Source organism: Notamacropus eugenii, chromosome 6 (genome assembly GCF_028372415.1).
Source record: "Notamacropus eugenii isolate mMacEug1 chromosome 6, mMacEug1.pri_v2, whole genome shotgun sequence".
NCBI lineage: Eukaryota > Metazoa > Chordata > Mammalia > Diprotodontia > Macropodidae > Notamacropus > Notamacropus eugenii.
In genome coordinates, this window is record NC_092877.1 from 204,383,193 (window position 1) to 204,403,612 (window position 20,420).

Consider the following 20,420-nt stretch of genomic DNA (forward strand, 5'->3'; position numbering starts at 1 on the left):
CATGCTAGCCAAAATGACAGGGTACCCTGTAATAGATGTTTCAGGTAAGAATGAAATCAGGTTAAGCAGAAGAAGATTGTTTTCTTTTCTTTTTATCTGCCTGACCTTGACCATATATGGAGCAGGAATTGTTTTGTTTTGAATGTTATTAGGCATTCAACCTGTACATCAAACCTGTACATCCTGTACATCAAAGTACAGGTTATCCCCTAAAATGTGTAAAAGGAGAAAAGGTACTTTGATAATAAAAAATCCCTTTAAAAACAGAATCATTGAGAAGAGAAAGTGGAAATATATATTTAAGTTGAAAAAGTGAGCTAACCTCACTTGATGGAAACAAAGTGGGCAGCTGGCTTCCTTAAAAATTCCAGGATGTTTAACTCTTCATTTAGCGCAGGGATTACTAGCTCTCACATGATACTTAGCAAAATAAAAACTCCCACTTACTGCCTTCCTCTCCCAGCAGAGCTGAAGGTTAATCTTCAATGTGTTATCTTTGCCTGAGTCATAACTATAATAAGGAATGTAAACTTAGAGCCAGGAAGTCTGCCACTTAGACCTCTCTCAGCCATAGAAGGCACTTCGTGGACATGCTAGCCAGATTTCAAGGGCAATCTGGGTATTTTCTTTAATCAGAATGTTATACCTGTAGTGATTATGGCCCATCAGTGTCTGAAATGCATAGCTCTCTTACAATGAACAATGTATTATTATCATTTTTTTTTAGCTAACACCTGGAATCAGAGACCTGGTTTCAAATCTAGCTTCAGACACTTATTAACTATGTGACCGTGGGCAAGTCACTTAAACCTGTCTGCCTCAGTTTCCTCTTTTGTAAAATGAGCTGGAGAAGGAAATGGCAAACTCCAGTATCTTTACCAATAAAACCCCAAATGGGGTCACAGAGTTGGATATGACTGAAACAACTGAACAACAAGTATAGCACTTACTGCCCTGCACTGTGCTAAGCTCTTTACAATTATTTCATTTGATCCTCACAACAACTCTGAGAGGTCTGTGCTGTTATTAACCTCATTTTACAGATAGGAATTGGGGCAAATAGGTTAAGGAATTTGTTCAGGATCAGATATGAACTTGAGTTTCTTAACTCCTGGCCCAGCACTCTGACCAGTGGACCGCCAAGTTATTTGTTCAGCAAATTCCATCTTTCTAGGGCACGGAGAGTCTACAAGTGACCTGCTCTAGATCACAGAGCTAGTATTTGTCAAAGGTAGAACTTGAATCTGGTTCTTTCTGCTTGTATTTGCTATACCAGTGACATCAAACTCAAAACAGAAACGGGACGTTCACCTGTGGCTGCATATTGACTTAATTTTGAAATGTAATATTATCTATGTTCTATCTTGTTTTTATTTATTTGTTTAAATACATTGCAACTGGTTTGGGCCAAACTCTGGAGTGTTACAACCTAATATTTGACATTACAAATTACCGCCTCTCAGCTAGTCAGCTAGGTGGTAGTGGGTAGTGTGCCAAGCCTGGAGTCAGGAAGATTCTTCTTCCTAAGTTCAAATACAGCTTCAGACAATTACTAGCTGTGTGACCCTGGGCAAATCACTTAACCCTGTTTGCCTCATTTTCCTCATCTGTAAAATGAACTGGAGAAGAAAATGGCAAACTCTGCCAAATTTGTGTCTCTGCCAAGAAGACCCCAAATGAGGTCACAGAGAGTCAAAAACAACTGTTTCTTCTCATCATTCTGTCTTTCCAGTCTTTTTATGACCTATATGCTTCGATGCAGTGACACCGGCCTCCTTGCTCTTCCATGACCAAGACATTCCCTCTCTGGCTGCCCCCCATGCCTGGAATGCTCTCTCTCCTGCTCTTGGACTCATAACTTCCCTGGCTTCTTTTAATCCTAGCTAAAATCCTTTCTTCTACAAGAACTTTCTCCCAGTTGCCTTTAATTTGAGGGCCTTTTCTTCATTATTTCTTATTAGTCCTACATATAGCTTGTTTATGTATATTTGTTTGTCTTCTTTTCCATTAGACTTTTTTGGGAAGGCAAGCAGGGTTAAGTGACTTGCCTAGGGTCACACGATTAGTAAGTGTCTGAGGCTGGATTTTAACTCAGGTTCTCCTGACTTCAGGCCCAGTTCTCTATCCACTGTACCACCTAGTCATCCCCTTTCTAGTAGATTTTAAGCTCCTTGAGGGCAGGGACTATCTTTGGCTCCTTCTTGTATCCCCATTACTTAGCATGGTTCCTGGTACGTAGTAGGCACTAAATAAAAGGTGATTGCTTTGTAGTCAGGGAGCCTCGGCTTAAATTCTGAACCTGACACTTAACTTGCAAAACACTGAGTGAGATGCTTCCTGAGTCTGCATCTTAGTTTCCTCATCCATAAAATGAGGGTCTTGGTTGGGGTAAGATGACCTCTGAGGTTCCTTCCACTCAAACCTGATCCTAAGATCTTAAATGGTGCAAAATGAAGAAAGCAAAGCCAAAAAAACAATATACGCCATTACTACAAGGCAAAAAACAACATCAAAATTCTAGTCAAAGAAAAGTTAACATTGGCATCACACTGCCAGAATTAAAGGACACTTCCTTCCTGTGAATAATCAACAAATTGTGTCTCCCCAAGATATGTATTATAAGAGGGTTTGAAAAAGTATCTGTCAAAAGAAAATGTATAATTTTTTTTTAAAAATAGGAAGTGATGGTAATATCTATTTAATCTAGATTCTCTGATTAGGTGTAAGGATAGACTTAGATATTGTTAATTTTTACACAAGATCTCTAGGAATCAGAATGTGCTGTACAAATACAGTGTTTACCATTTGAACAAATTACATTAATTGTCCAGTACAGAGATTTTATGCTGAAGCACACCAAGGTCAAAAGCTAACCTATTGCCTGTCTGTATTCCTTTCACCTCCCCACCCAGAAAGGTGGTTGCTGACTCAGGGAACTTACTTGCGTCCATTGTTTTGGGAGAGATTTCCTTAGTGTTGTAGCAGTGAAGGCCTTGCTGATTTCACAGAGTGTGAAAGTGCCCCCTTTAGACCTCTCCATTGGTGTTTTCCTTTCCTATCGTCAGAAAACTCTTTCTTTGCAAAAGTTTCAGTTCATGGATTCTCAGAACTGAAAAAAGACTTCATCTAGTCCAACCTGTAGCTGACATTCCCTTTTAGAATACACCAGGCAAGTAGTCATCACTCTCTGCTAGAAGACTTCCAGGGATTGGGGAATCCATTATCATCCCTGGCAGCTAATTTGACTTATGGGGAGCTTATTGATTATTAAAAAGTTTTTCTTTAACTCAAACTGAAATCTACCTCTTTGCAACTCCTACCCATGGAATTATTTTTTTAGCCCATTGTTAGGCTCACTCTCTGGGATATAAAGAATATAAAATTTATGCCCAGCCTTTAAGGAGCTTGGTTTCTGTTTGGGGGAGACCAGACACAAATGAAACAGAGAACAAAATAAGGTGGGAGTCCTGTGCAAGCACTGGCTTAGTAAATGAAGGGACAAATCAGTATTCGCTATGTCTTAGAAGGTTTAATGGGGGAGGAGATTCAAACCAGGCCTTTAAGAATAAATATGGTTTGGATAGGTGGAGAAGGCAACAGGCAGAGTTAGTGAATAGTCCTTAACTAAGGAATGGTGAGTGCATCCTTTAGGCCAGAAGTATCACACATGAAGCAATACTCCAGAAAGATCAAAATGAAATTGGGAAATGTTTAACAAAATAAAAGTACAGTAAACATAAATAACATCACCTTTCAAAATTAATCTGTGAAGATCAGTAACCCCTCTTCCTGTTTGCGTTTGACAACACTACTTAAGACCTTTCACTTAATACTGGATTTTTGGCCACTCTAAGCAAGTTGCTCAACTCCTCTGAGCCTTCATTTTCTCATCCATAAAATAGGGATAATTATCTCACAGAGCAGTTGCGAGAAATGTTCTTTGCAAAGTCTAAAATGCTGTTCATATCTGAAGTATTGTGATTTACCCAATAACTGAATAATCACGTAATAAAGAGTAGCTGTGGACTGGGTTCTGGTCCTGGTTCTGCCTCCCCTAGCTTCCGTGATCCTAGACAAATCACATAACTTCCCTGGGCCCGCAGCTCCCTTATTAAGTAAGAGATTGGCCTTCATGATCTGTCGAGTCCTTACAGTTCTAAAAATTCTTTGACTATAACTGATGACTCACATTCATATGACACTTTAAGGTTTGCAAAGGCCCTTCCTCTTACTACCCTGTGAGGTAAGTAAACAGAGCAAATGTTGTCATCCCTGTTTTACAGATAAGGACACTGAGGCTCTTGGGTGAAGTAGACTTTGCTATGATCACACAGGTGATAAATGTGGGAGGCGAGTATTCCAGCTCCAACCTTGTGATTCCAAATCCTGCATTTGAACCATTTTGTTACATTGTTCTGCTTCTTCAGTTGTGTCCAACTCTTCGTCACCCCATTTAGGGTTTTCTTGGCAAGAGATGCTGGAGTAATTTGTCCTTTCCTTCTTTAGCACATTTTACAGATGAGAAAACAGAGGCAGTCAGGGTTAAGTGACTTGGCCCAGGGTCACACAGCTAGTAAGTGTCTGAGCCCAGGTTTGAACTCAAGAAAGTGAGTCTTCCTAACTCTGGGCCCAGCACTCTATCCAGTGCACCACTTACCTACCTGCATTGTCGTACCATCTGTCATATAATAAATAAGTGAATTCAAAACAAAGGGACTTGCCTAAGACCTCTATGACACTGCCAAAAAAACAAGACCAAAAACAATCATATGGGAGTATTAAAAGGAATCTAGTGGCATCCCTGCCCTCAAGGAACTTAGACAGTAACGGAAAATAAAAAGGCCTCTTTTTCAGGTCCTCTAATTCATCCTGTGCTTAAAGGTAGTTGTTTCTCATGGTTTATTATTTTCTCATTCTAAATTTTTGTGTTTCTTTATATAAATGATATCTATATAGATGACAGATTCACACTTGTGATAAGAATAACAGTTGCCTCCTTTTTATGAAGGGAAGTCTGAAGATAGGGTTTTAGGTGTCATAGGATCATGAATTTAGAGCTAAAAAGAGACGTTAGGGAACATCTAATGCAACTCTCTCATTTTATAAGCCAAGAGAGGTTAAGAGACTAGCCCGATACAGGTAGTATTGACCACTGGAGCAAAGTTTTCTTTTTGGCTGCCACAACTCATTGAGTGACTTCCTGAAATGTGAAGGACTTTTCATCTGAGTCCCTGGAGAGAGACTTATATTAGCTGACAAGGAAGTAGCTGAGCCAGAACTCAAACCCAGGTTTTCGGACTCCAGGCCTTTTCATTTTGAGAGAACTGCCAAAAGTCTCAGCTTCTTGTTTTCGTTTTACTTTTTCCCAGAGTCCCTATTGTTACATTGGACCGTTAATCACAAAGAGATCGCTCCCAAGGAGAAGGCTCGTGAAGACCCTGCTCCCCTTTCCCCCTTCCTCTACACCCCTACTTCTAGAGTCCATTACAGTGAAGACGGACCGGGGATTATTTTAGCATGAACTGCCACGCTTTGTTGGGCTTCTGCTAATAGTGACAGTGTTTTATTTGGCTAATGTTAGAAACTCGCATTGAGAACTTCACGTGAAAATTGCTGCAAAAAAAAAAAAAAAAAGTAGGCCCTCAAGCTCTCTGAATTGAACATAATCCATGGCACAATGACCTGTTTGCAGTATTTGAGACCCGGGTCACATGCCATAAATGAAGATGTAGAATCAGCAGAAAGCATATGTGGAATGGCTTAGCAGCTAGTGTACATTTAGCAGCAAAGTCTACATTTATCATGCACCATATATGGCAGTAATGTAGAGGTTGTCAATGGTAATAACTGGTGGCTATATAGCTTCTTCTTTGAAAGCCCTGCTCTCATGCCTTACTATAGCATAGAGGTAACATTAAGTTCTTTAGTTTGTGTCAGTAAGCTTAACACACTTACCATCATGGAAATGTTTTAATTATGGACCTGGTGACAGGCAGACCCTGTGTCTGTTCTCAAAGGACCAGCCCAGGCTACTTAGAGGCTAATCCAACCCAGGATTGGCCACCGGGTCTTCATTTTATTTTTGGCCACCAAAGCCCCTCATCAAAAGGCCTAAAGTAACTAGGAGTTTTAATCTGTGTCCCTGAAGCAAGTACCCAGTCAATCAAACAATAATATTTTTAAACCCTGATTATGCACTAATGGCATCGAGGTGGCACAGTGGTTAGAGATACGAAGAAAAATAACATTTTAAAGTCTTTAAAGAAGGGGATAATAGGTAGCATATGATAATGCAAGGTAATATGTGAAAGGTCAGATATTTTCAAATTTTATGGTTCCAGGCACTTTTGCACTGTTAAAAATTGTTAATGGAGTCCCCTTCATGAGTTTTTGTTTGTGTGGGTTATATTGATTGGTTTTTACCATATTAGAAATTAAAATTTCTTGGTATTATTATGAAAATTGTTGACCCCCACAAAGAGTCTTGATCAGTCCTAGGACCACATTTTGAGAATTACTGAGATAGAAGCACAGGGCAGATTATGTTCAACTGTGTAGACCAGAAAAGGATTAATGAATTCAACCTTGAAGGGAGAGGATTATTTCAATAAGCAGAGAAGAAGAGAGTATATTTTTGAGGCATGAAAGAAAAAGTGTACATGAACATAATGAGGCGAGGAAGTTCAAGATGACATCTAATTGTTATAATTAGGCTAGAACCCAGAGTGCAAATGAAACAATGTTAGGAAACATAGGTTAGGAATAGCATGGAGGAGGCCCAAAATATCAGGCTGAGAGGTTTATATTTGAACAGAGGAATGTGACATGGATGAATTTGTACACTGGGAAGTTTATTGTGGCAACTATGTGCCAAAAATTGTTGGTGCTTAAATTTTGAGAGTAGAGGGAGAGAGATTAAAACAAGGGTTCTTAATCTGAAGTTTGTTGGTTAGACTTTATCAGACTCGTTAACTTAGATGGGAAAAAAAAATTACATCTTTTTTTTCCTGCTAAACTCTAATTGAAATTTACCATTTCTTTCCCATTGTGATTTAAAAAAAAAAAAAGACTTTTTTTTTCTGAGAAGGGATCATCCATAGGCTTCACCTGACTTCTAAAGGAGTTCTTGGCACACAAAAGGTTGAGTCCCTGAACTGGAGGCAGAGAGACCACTTGGAAGATGATAGTTCAAGGTCAGAGGTGATCCAAGGGCTTGAATTAAGATGTTGACACTGAAAGTGAAAAAAGCTTTGTATAAAGTAGAAATGCGAAGATTGATTGTTAGAGTCCACTGATTGGTTAGGTTGGGGGATGGGGTTCAGTAAAGGAGAGGGGAAAAAAACCAAGATTTTTAGTCAAGGTGATTGAAAATTATACTGTTTATCAGCAGAAGTAGGTAAGTTGTTAGAAGGGGCTTGCTTAGGAGAGAAAATAAATTTAATCTAGGAATTGTGTTTGAGATACAGATGGAGTTGCCCCACAGGATACTTGGAAATGTATGGCTAGAGTTCAGTGGAAAGAGAAGAAATTTTGGATTTATCAGTCTAGAAGTGATCACTGAAATCACAGGAGCATATGAATGGGAGAGTCCTCAGAGAGAAGAGCAAAGACGCTAGACAAAAAATGCTGGGAGGACAATGAACTAATGAAGGACGGAGTTTAGGAGCATATATGTATATAGTAGGCAGCTAGGTGGTACAGTGGATAAGAGTGAGTGCTAGACTTGGAGTCAAGAATGCCTGAGTTCAAATCTACTCTTAGACATTTAATAACTGTGTGACCCTGGGTAATTCAGTTAACCTCTGTTTACCTCAATTTCCTCAACTGTAAAATGGAGATAAAAACAGCACCTACCAGCCAGAGTTGTTATAAAGATCAAATGAAATAATATTCAGCACAGTACCTGTCACATAACCAGTGCTATGTAAATGCTTATTTCCTTCTCTCTCCCTCCCCCCACCCTCACCTCACCATTCCCATTAGAACCAAATATAAATATTTTTCACAGTAGAGGGAATGTGAGTGTGATGTTAATGGAAGGTTAATGGTGGGTGGGGGGAAGAGTTAAAGATCTTCCCTGCCCATTAATAAGCCTCAATGCCTTTTGCTAATTTCCATTGAGGCACTGGGTCAGAGGATCGTGCCCTCCTGCTCTAAAAAGTGTGTACTCCAAGTGGAGGTTTTACTTTGGGGCTTACTCACTGGAAGTGTTTGTTTGGCCAGACAAGACTCTGGGCAGCTGTTAAGGAGCCTCCCCCCCCCCCCCCCCCCCCCCAGCTTTGAAAATCCAGATGTTAGTGCCTCTCTCTGGTAACTATGTATGTATGTATTGGTTAGATGGTTGATCTGTGATGGATGTGCTGCTTATGGTCAGACAGTTAGAAGCCTTGTCTGTTGGTCTTTATTTCTCTGTTGGTATAGGTGTTCAAAGTAATTGTTGACCCCCTCCTTTTAGAAAAGCAGATCTAAGTACCTGTAGAGCAGGTGCTGGGTGTGCCAGGGTCCTTGCTGGTACAGTGAGATGCCGGATAACTGAGAGGTATAGCAGGATCAAGTGGGTTTGGTTGTTTGGGTGAATTCTAAGTCAGCAGAGTTCTGGGATGTAGGTGTCAGAGAAGGATCCAGTAGAGAGAGAGAGAAATTAAAAAGAAGAGAGGGGGGAATGGTCAGAATGAATAACGGGGCAAGGTTCCAGGAAAAGTTGGAAAGGGATGAGACCAAGAACTTAAGTAAAGGGACTAGTTAGTCCTGGCAAAGACATAGATTACTTCATCCACTGAGCCTAGAGGAAAGGATGGTGAGAAGACAGACTTTCAGGTGAAGAGGAAGGAAAATGAAAGAGTTCATGCTCAGTGATCATACTGTTCTCAGTAAAGAGATGAGCTCATCTGCAGAGAGATGGGCAAGGAGGGATGAGGAGAAAGAAAAGAAAGAGGAATGGAATTAGGGCAAAAGAAAATGATTTGGTATAGCCACTCTGTAGAGAATGATAGGGCATAAAGATAATAGAATGCTTGTCATACAGTGGAGAGGACATGTAAGTGTATGATGTTTGTGTGGTAGAGTAACCTGCTACAGCATGACTCAGTGACTTGGAAACAGATATAGAGAAGCCAGATGGTGGGGGAGAAGAAGGGGGAGGTGGGACCCATAGTGGAGAATTAGCAGGGTGGGAACAGCTGAGGATAAAAGGGGACAAAAAGTCCCTTGTTGAAATTGCTGATTGAGGTCAAGATTGAAGAAAGAGAACAGTGAAATTAGAACATAGATTGTGACCTAGGAGAACAGGGAGGGATTTTAAACTAGGTTGTTGTTTTTTTTAGAACAGTAACTCTTATTATATGTAAGCACTTTGCCACACTAGCCTTTTTTGTCAGGGAAAGAGGTATTACTATATTTCTTTTATCTACATCTACTAATGAATTTCTTGTAAGCCAATTTACTATTATACATTGTGGATTTTTTCCAAAGTATTGCTATGCCATGAGAATGCTAATTAATAATCAACTCTGTCAAGAACAATATTGTTTTATGACTAATGTGGAAATATGTTTAATATGATTGTACATGTATAATCTATATAAGATTGCTTGCTGTCTTGGAGGAAGGGAGGGGAAGGAGGGAGGGAGAAAAAAGTTGGGCCTTCAAAATCTTATAAAAATGGTGAAAACTTTCTTTACATGTAACTGGAAAAAATAAAATACTATTAAAAAAAGAATCATACCATTTTTAAAATAAATAATTTTCATTATTTTGAACTTTTGAAAAAAATATCAGAGAAGAAGAAAATATTCCCATCCTCAGTCCCCTTAGAGAGGAAGAAGACTTTTTTGGAAATCATTTTAGGACAAAAAAAGGGCAAGAATGTACACTAATTAAATCTTAATATCTCCTTTCTGGCCAAGTCTTTTCCCTTATTGTCTGTGGAAAGAAAAAAAACAGAATGTGATATTGAAACCTTGGAAACGAGAGAATTTTTCCAGTTGCAATATCTTTATTTACGTGTCATGCTGCTTCTGTTTTGAGCTGTCTGGGGAAGTTCAAGATTAAACTTTCCGTTTGAGTGGGTTTGAAAATGACACTGAAAATGTTCAGTCTGACCACACAGAAACTAAGCAGGGATATTTTGTCACTTTGGACTGCACAGAATGACACAGAAGCTGGAGCAAGAAGGCTTGTTTGGTTCCAGCAGGGCAATTACATTGCCCAATGGCAGCTGTTATTGCCAACTACCTTGTTCAGAGATCCGAGTATGATGCATATCTATTTGTGGAATAAAATAAAACATTTCGCAGGACACTTGATGCCTTTGCCTATATAAGAGTCCCCCTACTGCCCCCCAAAACACACCCACCCTTATTTTACAGGCAGCTACCTAAAGCAATGGAGCTGGGTTTTAAAACCTGCTAGACGAAGTACTTAGTAGAGATGCACTTAGGTCCCTTGAATAATTCAGTCACTGCTATTTAGGGGCATTTTAATAAATGGTGACATTTCTTTAAAAGGTACTTCTGATCCTGGGAATCTGAGTTAAGGTGATACCTGTTCTTGAAAGGAATTTCCTTCAGTAAGGCTGTTTGCCTATTGTCTCCTCCCTTCCAACTGGAAGCCCGTTGAGGGCAGGAACCATGATTTTGCCTTCCTTTGTAGCCTAGTGCCTGACACATAATCAGCACTTTATAAATGCTTGTTGACCTTGCTTGTGTTAGCAAGCTATCAAGCAAAGAAGCAGTAAGTATTATTAAGTATTACTTTACTTGATCAGCTGTGCTGAGTGCCAAGGATGTAAATATGAGGAATGAACTAAGGAACCTCTAAAGAACTTCCCATTCTTATCCAGGGAGACAAGTACTTATACATAGAATAAAAATTATAAGAATAAATACTATGTAGTTCTGAGTTCCTCCCCCACCCTAACCCTCCCCCTTCCACTGTTTCCTTCTGTTGATTTATCTCCAGTTTATCCTGTCTCTGTCTTGTTTGAACATAGTTACTTCTGTGTTCTCTCTCTCCATTAGACCTTGAGCTCCTGTCTTTTGTCTTTCTTTGTACTCCCAGCACAGTGTGTGGCACATAGTAGATGTTTTATAAATGACTGACTGATGGTGTGGCTTGTTGTTATTTCAAGTTAGTTGGGAGGAAGGAGACTAGCATTTGTGGGGATCAGGAAAAGGAAGGCTTCATGTAGAAAGCAGATCTGTCCAGACTGACCAGACTGTTCTTTACCTAGAATACTCCATCTTCCCTCTCTGCATTTTTGTTCTGGCTATTACCTGTGCCTGTGATGAACTTCCTTTTCTCCTCTGCCTCTTAGAAATCCTCTCTTCCTTCAAGTCAAAGCTCAAACACTTCTTTCTTTTTTAAAAATTAATTTTATTTTTTTTCAGTTGGCAGAAATCTACCTTCTCTCCCTCCCTTTCCAATCCCCTTGCCCATTGAGAATGAAAGGAAAACATAGTCCCTATTACAAACATGTATAGCCAATCAAGACAAAATTCCTAAATACCACTTACTTTAATATATTAACAAGATTGGCAATGAGCCAGGGCATATTTCATTTGAAGATCAGTTAAAGGAATTATTTAGGACTTCACATACTTAAAGGCAGCTCCCTTGTGGAAGAAAGGATTAGACTTATTCTTGAACTTGGAGTGCTGAGGAATAAAATTTACAGAGGTAGATTTAGATACGATATAAGGAAAAATTTCATAACTAAAATGAGCAGAGTGTCTTGAGAGACAGTGGATTCACTCTTATTAGAGTGGCTATGAGGGGGGCAATTGGGGTTAAGTGACTTGCCCAGGGTCACACATCCAGTCTGAGGTCACATTTGAGCTAAGATCCTCCTGACTCCAGGGCTGATGTTCTATCCACTGCACCACCTAGCTCCCATCATTAGAGGATTTGAAGCAAAGGTTGGGTATGTTGTAGGGGAAATGAATTCATGTTCAGATACAGGGTGGATAGGTCAACTCCTGAGATCTATTCTCACTCTGAGATTCTGGGGTTCTTCATTCCATCCTTCAGACAGCTGCTCCAATAATCTTCCTAAAGCATAAGTCTGACCATGTTACCACTTTCCTGCTCAAGAACTTTCGTTTGATCCCTGTTAACTCTTGGACAGAATACACCGTCCTCAATGTAGACGTTTAAGCATTTAAAACCTTGCCCCTTCTGGGCTTCAGCTTCCCCTTCTCCTCCCCTTCATGGACTTTACATTTCCAGTAGAAATGAGCTGTCCCTCAGACTGGGCATTCTATCTTCCATCCCTGTGCCTTTGTATCCCTGTGCCTTTATATAGACACTCCGTGCTTTAACTGGAATACACTTCCTCTTATCTCTGCCTCTTAGAATCCTTCCGTTTCTTCCAAGTTCAGCCTGCATGCCACTTCCCATCAGAAACATTTCTTGATCTTCCTAGCTAATGAGAATTCTCATCTTGCTCAAATGATCAAGTAGTCATATACTTATCTGTTTAGATGTTTTATACTTTATTGCCTGGGCTTGACCTGGACCCAAACTACCATTCAAGTGTGGAGAGAGAGTCTGGAAATGAATTGAAAAGGTTACTCTTGGGCAGGACTCTTTTTGGAACCTCGGGGGACCTCAGCTCAGGAATCTAGATTCAGTGATTCCACAGAGCCTACCTGCCACTTTCTACTGAAACAAATATAGAATAGCTAAACATGGAGGTTTTCTAGAACTGTACCCCCCCTTTTGTTAATTTCGTCTAACAGCTGTTGGTTTGATTGTATGGCTGTTGTGGCAGTAGAACCATAAATCAAGTAACTTCCAGAATTAATTACTCCCCAAAAGATTGTTTATATTTTTTAGCTGACTTTATTAGGTGCCAACAAATGCTTTTTAAATAACAAAATGCTTGGATTTGAAAATTTGAATCCCAGCAATTATGACTGACATGGCCTTAAATACCCCCTCATCTTCTTTCTTGCTCTGCTAAAAATAATAATTCGGATATTTAGACCCTTAAAAAAAGCTTTTCCTTTGGTTCTAATCCATGGTATCAAGATGAAATGAGTGATTAATTGAACTGAATTATCAGCCTATCCAGGCTTTTGAGAAGAGTAAGGCCACATAACCTCACGGTGGCAGAAGAGCTGATCCCAGTCCTTTCTTATGTAGAGTGTGAGAAACCTTGGCCCTTTTAATGTTGTTCGAGTTCCACCATAGTCTGCTTGCATTTAGTACTTTGGTGGTTAATGTTGATTGTGTTTTAGTGGTTTTCAGATGTGTCTGACCCTTTGGAACATCATTGAGGATTTTCTTGGCAAAGATACTGGAGTGATTTATCATTTCTTTCTGCAGATCATTTTACAAATGAAGAAACTGAGGCAAACGGGGTTAAGTGACTTGCCCAGGGTCACACTTGCTAGTAAGTGTCTGAGACCAGATTTGAACTCAGAAAGATGAGTCTTCCTGATTCCAAGACTAGTTCTCTGCAACCTAGCAACCCTAGTTGGTGGTATCAAGTATAAGCTTCTTGAAGGCTGACTTTAGGACCTCACATATTGTCATAGCAGCATACTGGGCATGTAGCAGCAGGTCCCCAAGTTCTTGTGTGATAAATCACTCATAAGTAATAAAAACTAATAAGAAATAAGAATATGTAATGTGAACAATAGTGGGTTTTTTCTTAGAGACATTTTTTTGCTCTGTAACAATAGTTTCTATAAAGGTTCTCCCCAATTATGACTAGTCCTTTCATGTTGGTTTCTCTCCTTTTCCTCACTCCCTTAACTATGGGTCTTCCCCAAGGTTTTATCCCTCAGCTCTTTGACTTGGGTAATCTCATCCATTCCCATGACTTCAAGTATCACTTCTATATAGACAGTTCCCAAATGTACCCTAGCCTCCAGTCTCTCCCAACATCTCCAGATCCACATATCCATCTGCCTGTTGATACTCCAATGGTGTACCAAACTCAACGTGTCCAAAATCAAACCCTTCGTGATGCTCAAAAGCTCGCTCTGTGCCTCTTGAGTTTCCTTTTTCAACTCATGGCACCAACATCTTTATAGACACCCAGGTTCCAAACTTCAGTCATCTTTAACTCTTTCCTGTCTTCCATTCTCAAATCACCAAATTCTGTTGTCTCTAGTATCTATCCCTTTCTTTTCTTTTTCACCATGCCACCTTTGAATTCTGGTTGTGATGGCGATAGTTTAAAACATATCTTTCACTATCATGTGTATTGAAGAATTATTGGATTATTAGCAATGCTGTGAAGGGGAAAAGAAACATTGTCTTTTAAAGTCAGAGGACTTGGGTTCTACCACTTATTGCCTATATGACCTTAAGTCATATAATTTCTGGATCTCTGGATCTTCTTTACCTGCAAAATGAGAATATTGATTTATATTACACCAATGTCCCTTCTGTTTCTAAATTTGTGACATTATAAATGACATGATAACTTACCTCACTTAGACAAGCATTTTGCTTGCAAGCGAATACATTTTGTAACCTTTGCTAAGTCAGAGATAGAATCTATTTTCTTTTTTTAACGTTAAAGGGAAATTTTGAGCCTCATGATAAATTTCAGGTTTTCACTGGCCCTAGTGATGATGACAACTGAAATCTGTATCATGCTTTAAATATTGGTTTGATCCTCACAGCAGTCACACAAGGTAACTTCTAATATCAATACTCTCATTTTGCAGATGAGGAAACTGAGTCTTAGGAAGATTAAATGACTTACCTCAGGTCACACAGATAGTAAATATCTTAAGGCGGAATTTCAACCTAGTTCTTGCTGACTCCAAGTTCAGTACTTTCTCCACTAAATCAGAGACCCATCTTCTCCTACCACTTACTATCAACAGATACAGTTTCAGTTTATCTCTTCTGTAGGTTTTAGGTGGCCCACGTAAATTTTCTAAATTGATTGGAGGAGGGTTGTTTAGGAGGACCATGGGTTATTAAGAAACTTTAAATTTTACTTTAGGGTGCATTTTATTATATAGTAGATTTGCCTTGATAATTACAGTTTTACTTAAATTAATATTAGAACAGTTTTGCATTTTTTGAATGTGTAGCAAGTAAAGGGGCAAGATTTCATTTTGTATAAGTGGAAATCTAATCTGTGATAAATTTGTTGCAGGCAATATTAATATGTGTATGTAAATACATATATATGTAATGCTTGGATGTGTAGCCTTTTACATGCAGATCCTGGAAAGCTTCTTTGTAGAAATACGTATAGTCTGTTTCATTATTTTTGTCTTTAGGGCTCACTATTTGATAAAATTTAAAGATTTTACCAATCATGGAGAGAAGGAAGGTAGTAAGAATTTAGATCTGGAGAGAACTTAAAGAACATCAGCAAACACAAGTCTGATCATTTGGGTGGGGTAAATTGATCTGGTGCATGAAATACTAAAACAGGTCCCTATGGTAAAGGAGAAAAGTCAAGTGCTGGCATGTGTGTTGGAAAGAATCGCGTCATTGACTACAAAACTGCCCCTGTGTTGGCTGCTTATGGAGCCTTTGAGATGGAAGCCTAGAGATAACTGTGAATTATTAAGAAATATTGATTGTGAGCCTTGAAAGGATTCAATCATAGGCAAAGCTGTAGAAAAAAATCTAAGTGAAATGCCAAAGAACAAGGTGCAAGTGAAGCAGCCTGTTAGAGGTTCCTCTTTTCTCTAAATTTTAAACTACTTTTTTTGTAACTCAGGAGAAATATTATAAAACACAGATAATGTTAATATGTGGTTTTCTCTGTCAGTATGTGACATGTAGGGTTTATGTATGGTTTAGTAGCCCCAGTTTCTATTTAAGTTTAGTCAGAATGTAGTGCTTCACATACACAATATTTTTAGAATCTGGAAATAAATATATTCTCTGTGTGTGTGTGTGTGTGTGTGTGTGTGTGTGTGTGAGAGAGAGAGAGACAGAGAGACAGAGAGAGAGAGAGAGAGAGAGAGAGAGCGAGAAAGAGAGAGAGAGAGAAAGAGAGAGAGAGAGAGGAGAGACTTGGTTGTCCATAAAATGCTTCTGCTGTGCTGTGGTAGAATTTTCATGGTCCATAATAGATAGTGAAGACTGTCCTCCCTATGTTTATGCTAGCTCTGATGGAATGCTTGCTGTAGGGCTTCCAACAAGCCCAAGTAAATCATACCTTGTCATCCTGTCTACGGTGCCTCTGGGCTCTTAACTTGAAGCTTCTGTGGAGTCCTTATAAAGCCTGCCTAACTGACGTGTAAACAGTGGAAATGAATCCCACTGCTGGGAATCGGGGGGAAGTCCTGTACACTGTTTTTCCCGCTGGTGTATGTAGTCGGCAGCTCTCTGCCCCAGTATCAGAGCTCTCAGATAAGTTACTGCTTCAGGATGGCACTCACAGGCAGGGTACACCCCCTTGTCATTCCAGAAAACGAAGAAATCCCACAGACTGTAATTAATGATGGCCACGATGCTGATGAGAATGAAGGCGAGAAGGCTGTGTCCAAACTGCAGCGTAGGCAAAGTGACATAAAAGTCTACAAGGAATTCTGTGACTTTTATGCAAGATTGTAAGTTTTCCCTCTCCCAGGGTGGGTCCTTTACTGATGGGAATGTAGTGTTCTCAGTATTTTAAACTCACTGGCTGTTTTGACATTGTGTCCTTGTAGGAATGGTTTTGAAGGGTGATGCGCTGCTAAATATTCCTGCTGCTCACAAGTTGATAGGTCTGTGCCTTGGCTTTGCTAGTTAATGTGGTCCATTGACATAAAAGTACTCTTAGGCGCGATGCTGGCTTCATTTAGTTGGGGCTAATAGCGGCAGAGACAAATTTTCATTTCTTTTATAGTATGAGGAAATGTTTGCTCCAAAGTAATATGTTTTCATATCAGATCTTAAAAATTTTTGCCCATTTCAGACATTTAGAGACTCAGACATCATATTTATGAAGAATGTAATTTTGTACTTTTTTGTACATTTTATATATTTTAATATATTTACTGCACAATAATGGTTTAATATATCTTTTAATACATCTACTTGCAATGCCTGGAGCTAGACATTACCATCTAGTAATGGTTTTTAGGGGACTTGGTTTAGTAAGTAAAAATAGTTAATGATTGGCCAAGTTATTTACTTACAAATAAATGCTGTTAAAGTTTATGTGATAAATAATTTAAATAATAAAAAAGTTTATATGATAAATAATAGCCTAAGATCTTTTGTGTAAGATTAATCTGGGGGGGAAAAGGCAGTAATCACAGAAGATGAGAAGGCACAAATTAGCCAAGTCAGCAATGATATAAGATGCCCACATTAATGAGATCACAGGTATGGAAGTAAAATATCTCTACTAGGTAAACCCCCTATTTTCATTAGTAGTACAGAAATAACTGGCAGACCCAAGTTAAATGATTAAAACATTTTGTGTAATTGAAAATCCCAAATAAGATTGAAATTAATGACTTTGTCACTTGTCTAGTTTACCACTCGTCACAGCTTCCAGGGATCCTTACGTGCTCTCCAGTATAGAATGTAACTCTTTGGTCCCATTTAACAGCTCCATTTGTTGAGACATTAGGGATTGTTTTCATTATGTTATAATCAGGATTTGTGTTGTCTAGTGAATTTTTGTTTTAAAATAATTTTTTACAAAGTGTCCCAAAAGTCTCTGCAGTTCTAAGCTTCTAGAAACTTAGAACTTCATTGAGACTCTTGGGACATTCTTTATTTTGTTTTTACATCGATCTTAATTTACCCCTAGTATATCTCCTCACCTCTCCCAGAGAGCTTGTACATAGAACAAAGAATATAATTTATTTTATTTTATTTATTTATAACAAAGAATATATTTTATAGAAAAAAAAGAAAATGAGATGAGAAAAAAATCAAAAAGCTAATCGAATATAGGGAGTGGGGGATGGGGATATGAAACCATATGCAGTGTTCTGTATCCAGGGACCTGCCATATTTCCAAAGGAGAGTGAGAGGTATCTTATCCAGGGAATTCTATAGATGAGCTCTAGACCTATGCAGTGTTCTGACTGAAACCAGAAAAATGCTTTATTTTAGCCTGCTGTGATAGTAAACGCTTTATAAATGGTCATTGTTGAATTATTGATTAATTTTGTACAGTATAGTGGAAAGGGTTCTATAGAGAGTAAAGAGTCAGAAGGGGGGCTTCTAGTGTTACTTTCTAACTATCCTTCTGCTTTGTAAAATTGGACAATTGGACTAGGTCATTTCCCAGATCTCTTTGAGCTCTAAATGTCTGATTCTTTGAGCAGCAAGATCTTCACTTGTGAAATAGGAGTGATTATAGTTACACTACCTAGTTCACAGTTGCTCTGAATGATGTTTCTGTAAAATGTATGCTCTACATAAATACGTGTCATTGTTGTTTTCAGAAAGTTACAACAGATGGAAGGAGGGAGACTGACACATTTATATGTGGAAAGCTAGACATGGAACACTTGTTTTAGAATAAATCGACTTAATTAGTGGTAGATTATTGTTTAAGAAGGTTTTATCTTGAGGGTTTAAGTGTTCACAGGGATTTTTATATGAACACTTTTTGATTTCACATCCTGGCAAATTTACTGATTATAATTAGCCATATTGCTTCTGTGGGCTCTCAGTTGATTTCTCCTTGATATCAGACAGCTTTGTTGATCCTTCATTGCCTGGTTTTTCTAACACAAAAATGACACTCTCTATGATATGCGGTAATTACTATATGATGAATTTTTTTTGCATCATTTCTTCAAACCTGACTACCTACTGTGTGCTAGGAATTGTGCTAAGCATTGGGGTACAAAAAGAGGCAAAAGACAGTCCCTGCCCTAAAGGAGCCCACAATCCATTGGGAAGACTATAAATATGTAGAAACTAAGCTATATATAGCTTAAATAGGAAATAATTAAGAGAGGGAAGGCACTAGAATTAAAAGGGGCTGGGAAAGGCTTCCTGTAGAAGGCGTGGGATGATGGTTGTACTGTTTTCACACAGATTTCATTTCAACTAGAGTCAAAAATGGAACTATATTGTTATGGGCGGGGGAGGGGGCAGGAAGTGTACCATATAGCTGAGGCACATTGTGAATATTATCCTGCTTCTCCCTCACCCCCCCCCTTTTGTTTTTTGGTGGGAGGGCGAAGGGGGATGAGAAGGGGTAAAACTGTTTACCTTGACATGTGTTTTAAATCATTAGCTGAATTTAGTATAGCTTCTAATCATTTATAAAAATCCTAAGTGAGACCTTGGAGGTAGAATGAGCCTTGAATTTAATCCAGATAAACTGTCACTTCAGACTGTCTGACGTAGGGCACATTATTTAACCTGTCTGTGCTTCCTCTTCATCATCTATAAAATGGACATGTGAATTAAGCAGTTCCCCTGGGAAGCATTTATTCAATATTTTCTGGTTGATTCAACATTGGATTAAATAAGTGTATGTGAAAGCTATTTGGAAGCAACAAATTTGGAAACTACAGGTACAAGGCAATTTTTTGCAAATTATTATCATTACAATTATAATTGTGGTTTGTAGTCTATCGAACTGAGTTGCTGCTGTTGGTTAAATTATTTTTAGGATAAATATCCATTGTTCAGGTAGGGTTTTCTATTTGTTAAACTGTTGTTTTTCCCTTTCCCTTTTCTTGTCACTTTTATGAAAGTCTAGCTTCCATAGGAAGGAGAAGGTAATGTTTCATCCTTTTTGGCCAATAGAGGGGTTTGATTTTAACTTTTGGTGGAATCATGAAAAGAGTCCTGGTCTCGGAGTCAGAAAATCAGGTTCAAGCTATGACTGTAGTTAGTTTGTTCTGTGAGTTTGGGCAAATCACTGAGCCTCAGTTTTCTTCTCTGTAAAATACGCATCATAATACTTGGTCTGCCTACATCACAATGATGTTATAAAGAAAGCACATTGCAAAACTTATAGTGACTACATAAATATGTTATTATTAGGATGCCTTTAAAATGAAAAATGGGTAGCTGTGGACTTTGAAATAGACTAAATAGCCCTTCATGTGGATTTGATTGCCTTCTTCCTACCCTCCCCCACCCCTCACTCCATTCACCCTCAAACTTTTAAATTCCAAGGAAGTGGACAGGGACATCCCTTTCCAAGTATTAGGTAATAGCAACTAGCATTTATTAAATACCTACACTATTTTTTTTTCACTTGATCCTCATAACCACCCTGTCATTTCAGTGTGTGTCCAGCTCTGTGTGACCCCATTTGGGATTTTCTTGGCAAAGATACTTAGAGTGGTTTGCAGTTTCCTTTTCCAGATCATTTGACAGATGAGAAAACTGAGGCAAACTGGGCTGTGACTTGCCCAGGTAATTGTCTGAGGGCCGCCTTTGAACTTGGGAAGATGAATCTTCCTGACTTCAGACCCCACTCTATTTACCAGGTCACCTAGCTGTCCCACAACCCTCAGAAATAAGTG

The 20,420-nt window shown here is 38.8% G+C and overlaps 1 protein-coding gene across 6 annotated transcripts in view; it reads left to right on the forward strand.

The window, feature by feature from the left end:
- The window catches only part of LIMS1 (LIM zinc finger domain containing 1), a 197,427-nt gene that overhangs the window by 140,275 nt on the left and 36,732 nt on the right, over positions 1 to 20,420 (forward strand). Inside the window, exon 1 of one of the 6 annotated variants that reach the window (XM_072621816.1) lies at positions 16,216 to 16,535. The exons of 4 other annotated variants lie outside the window; for them this stretch is intronic. In XM_072621816.1, the coding sequence (XP_072477917.1) occupies positions 16,354 to 16,535 (182 nt within the window). In that variant the 5' untranslated portion in view covers positions 16,216 to 16,353. Of the gene's footprint in view, positions 1 to 16,215; positions 16,536 to 20,420 lie in introns of those variants that run through there. One more of the 6 variants, XM_072621811.1, reaches the window with a different exon arrangement.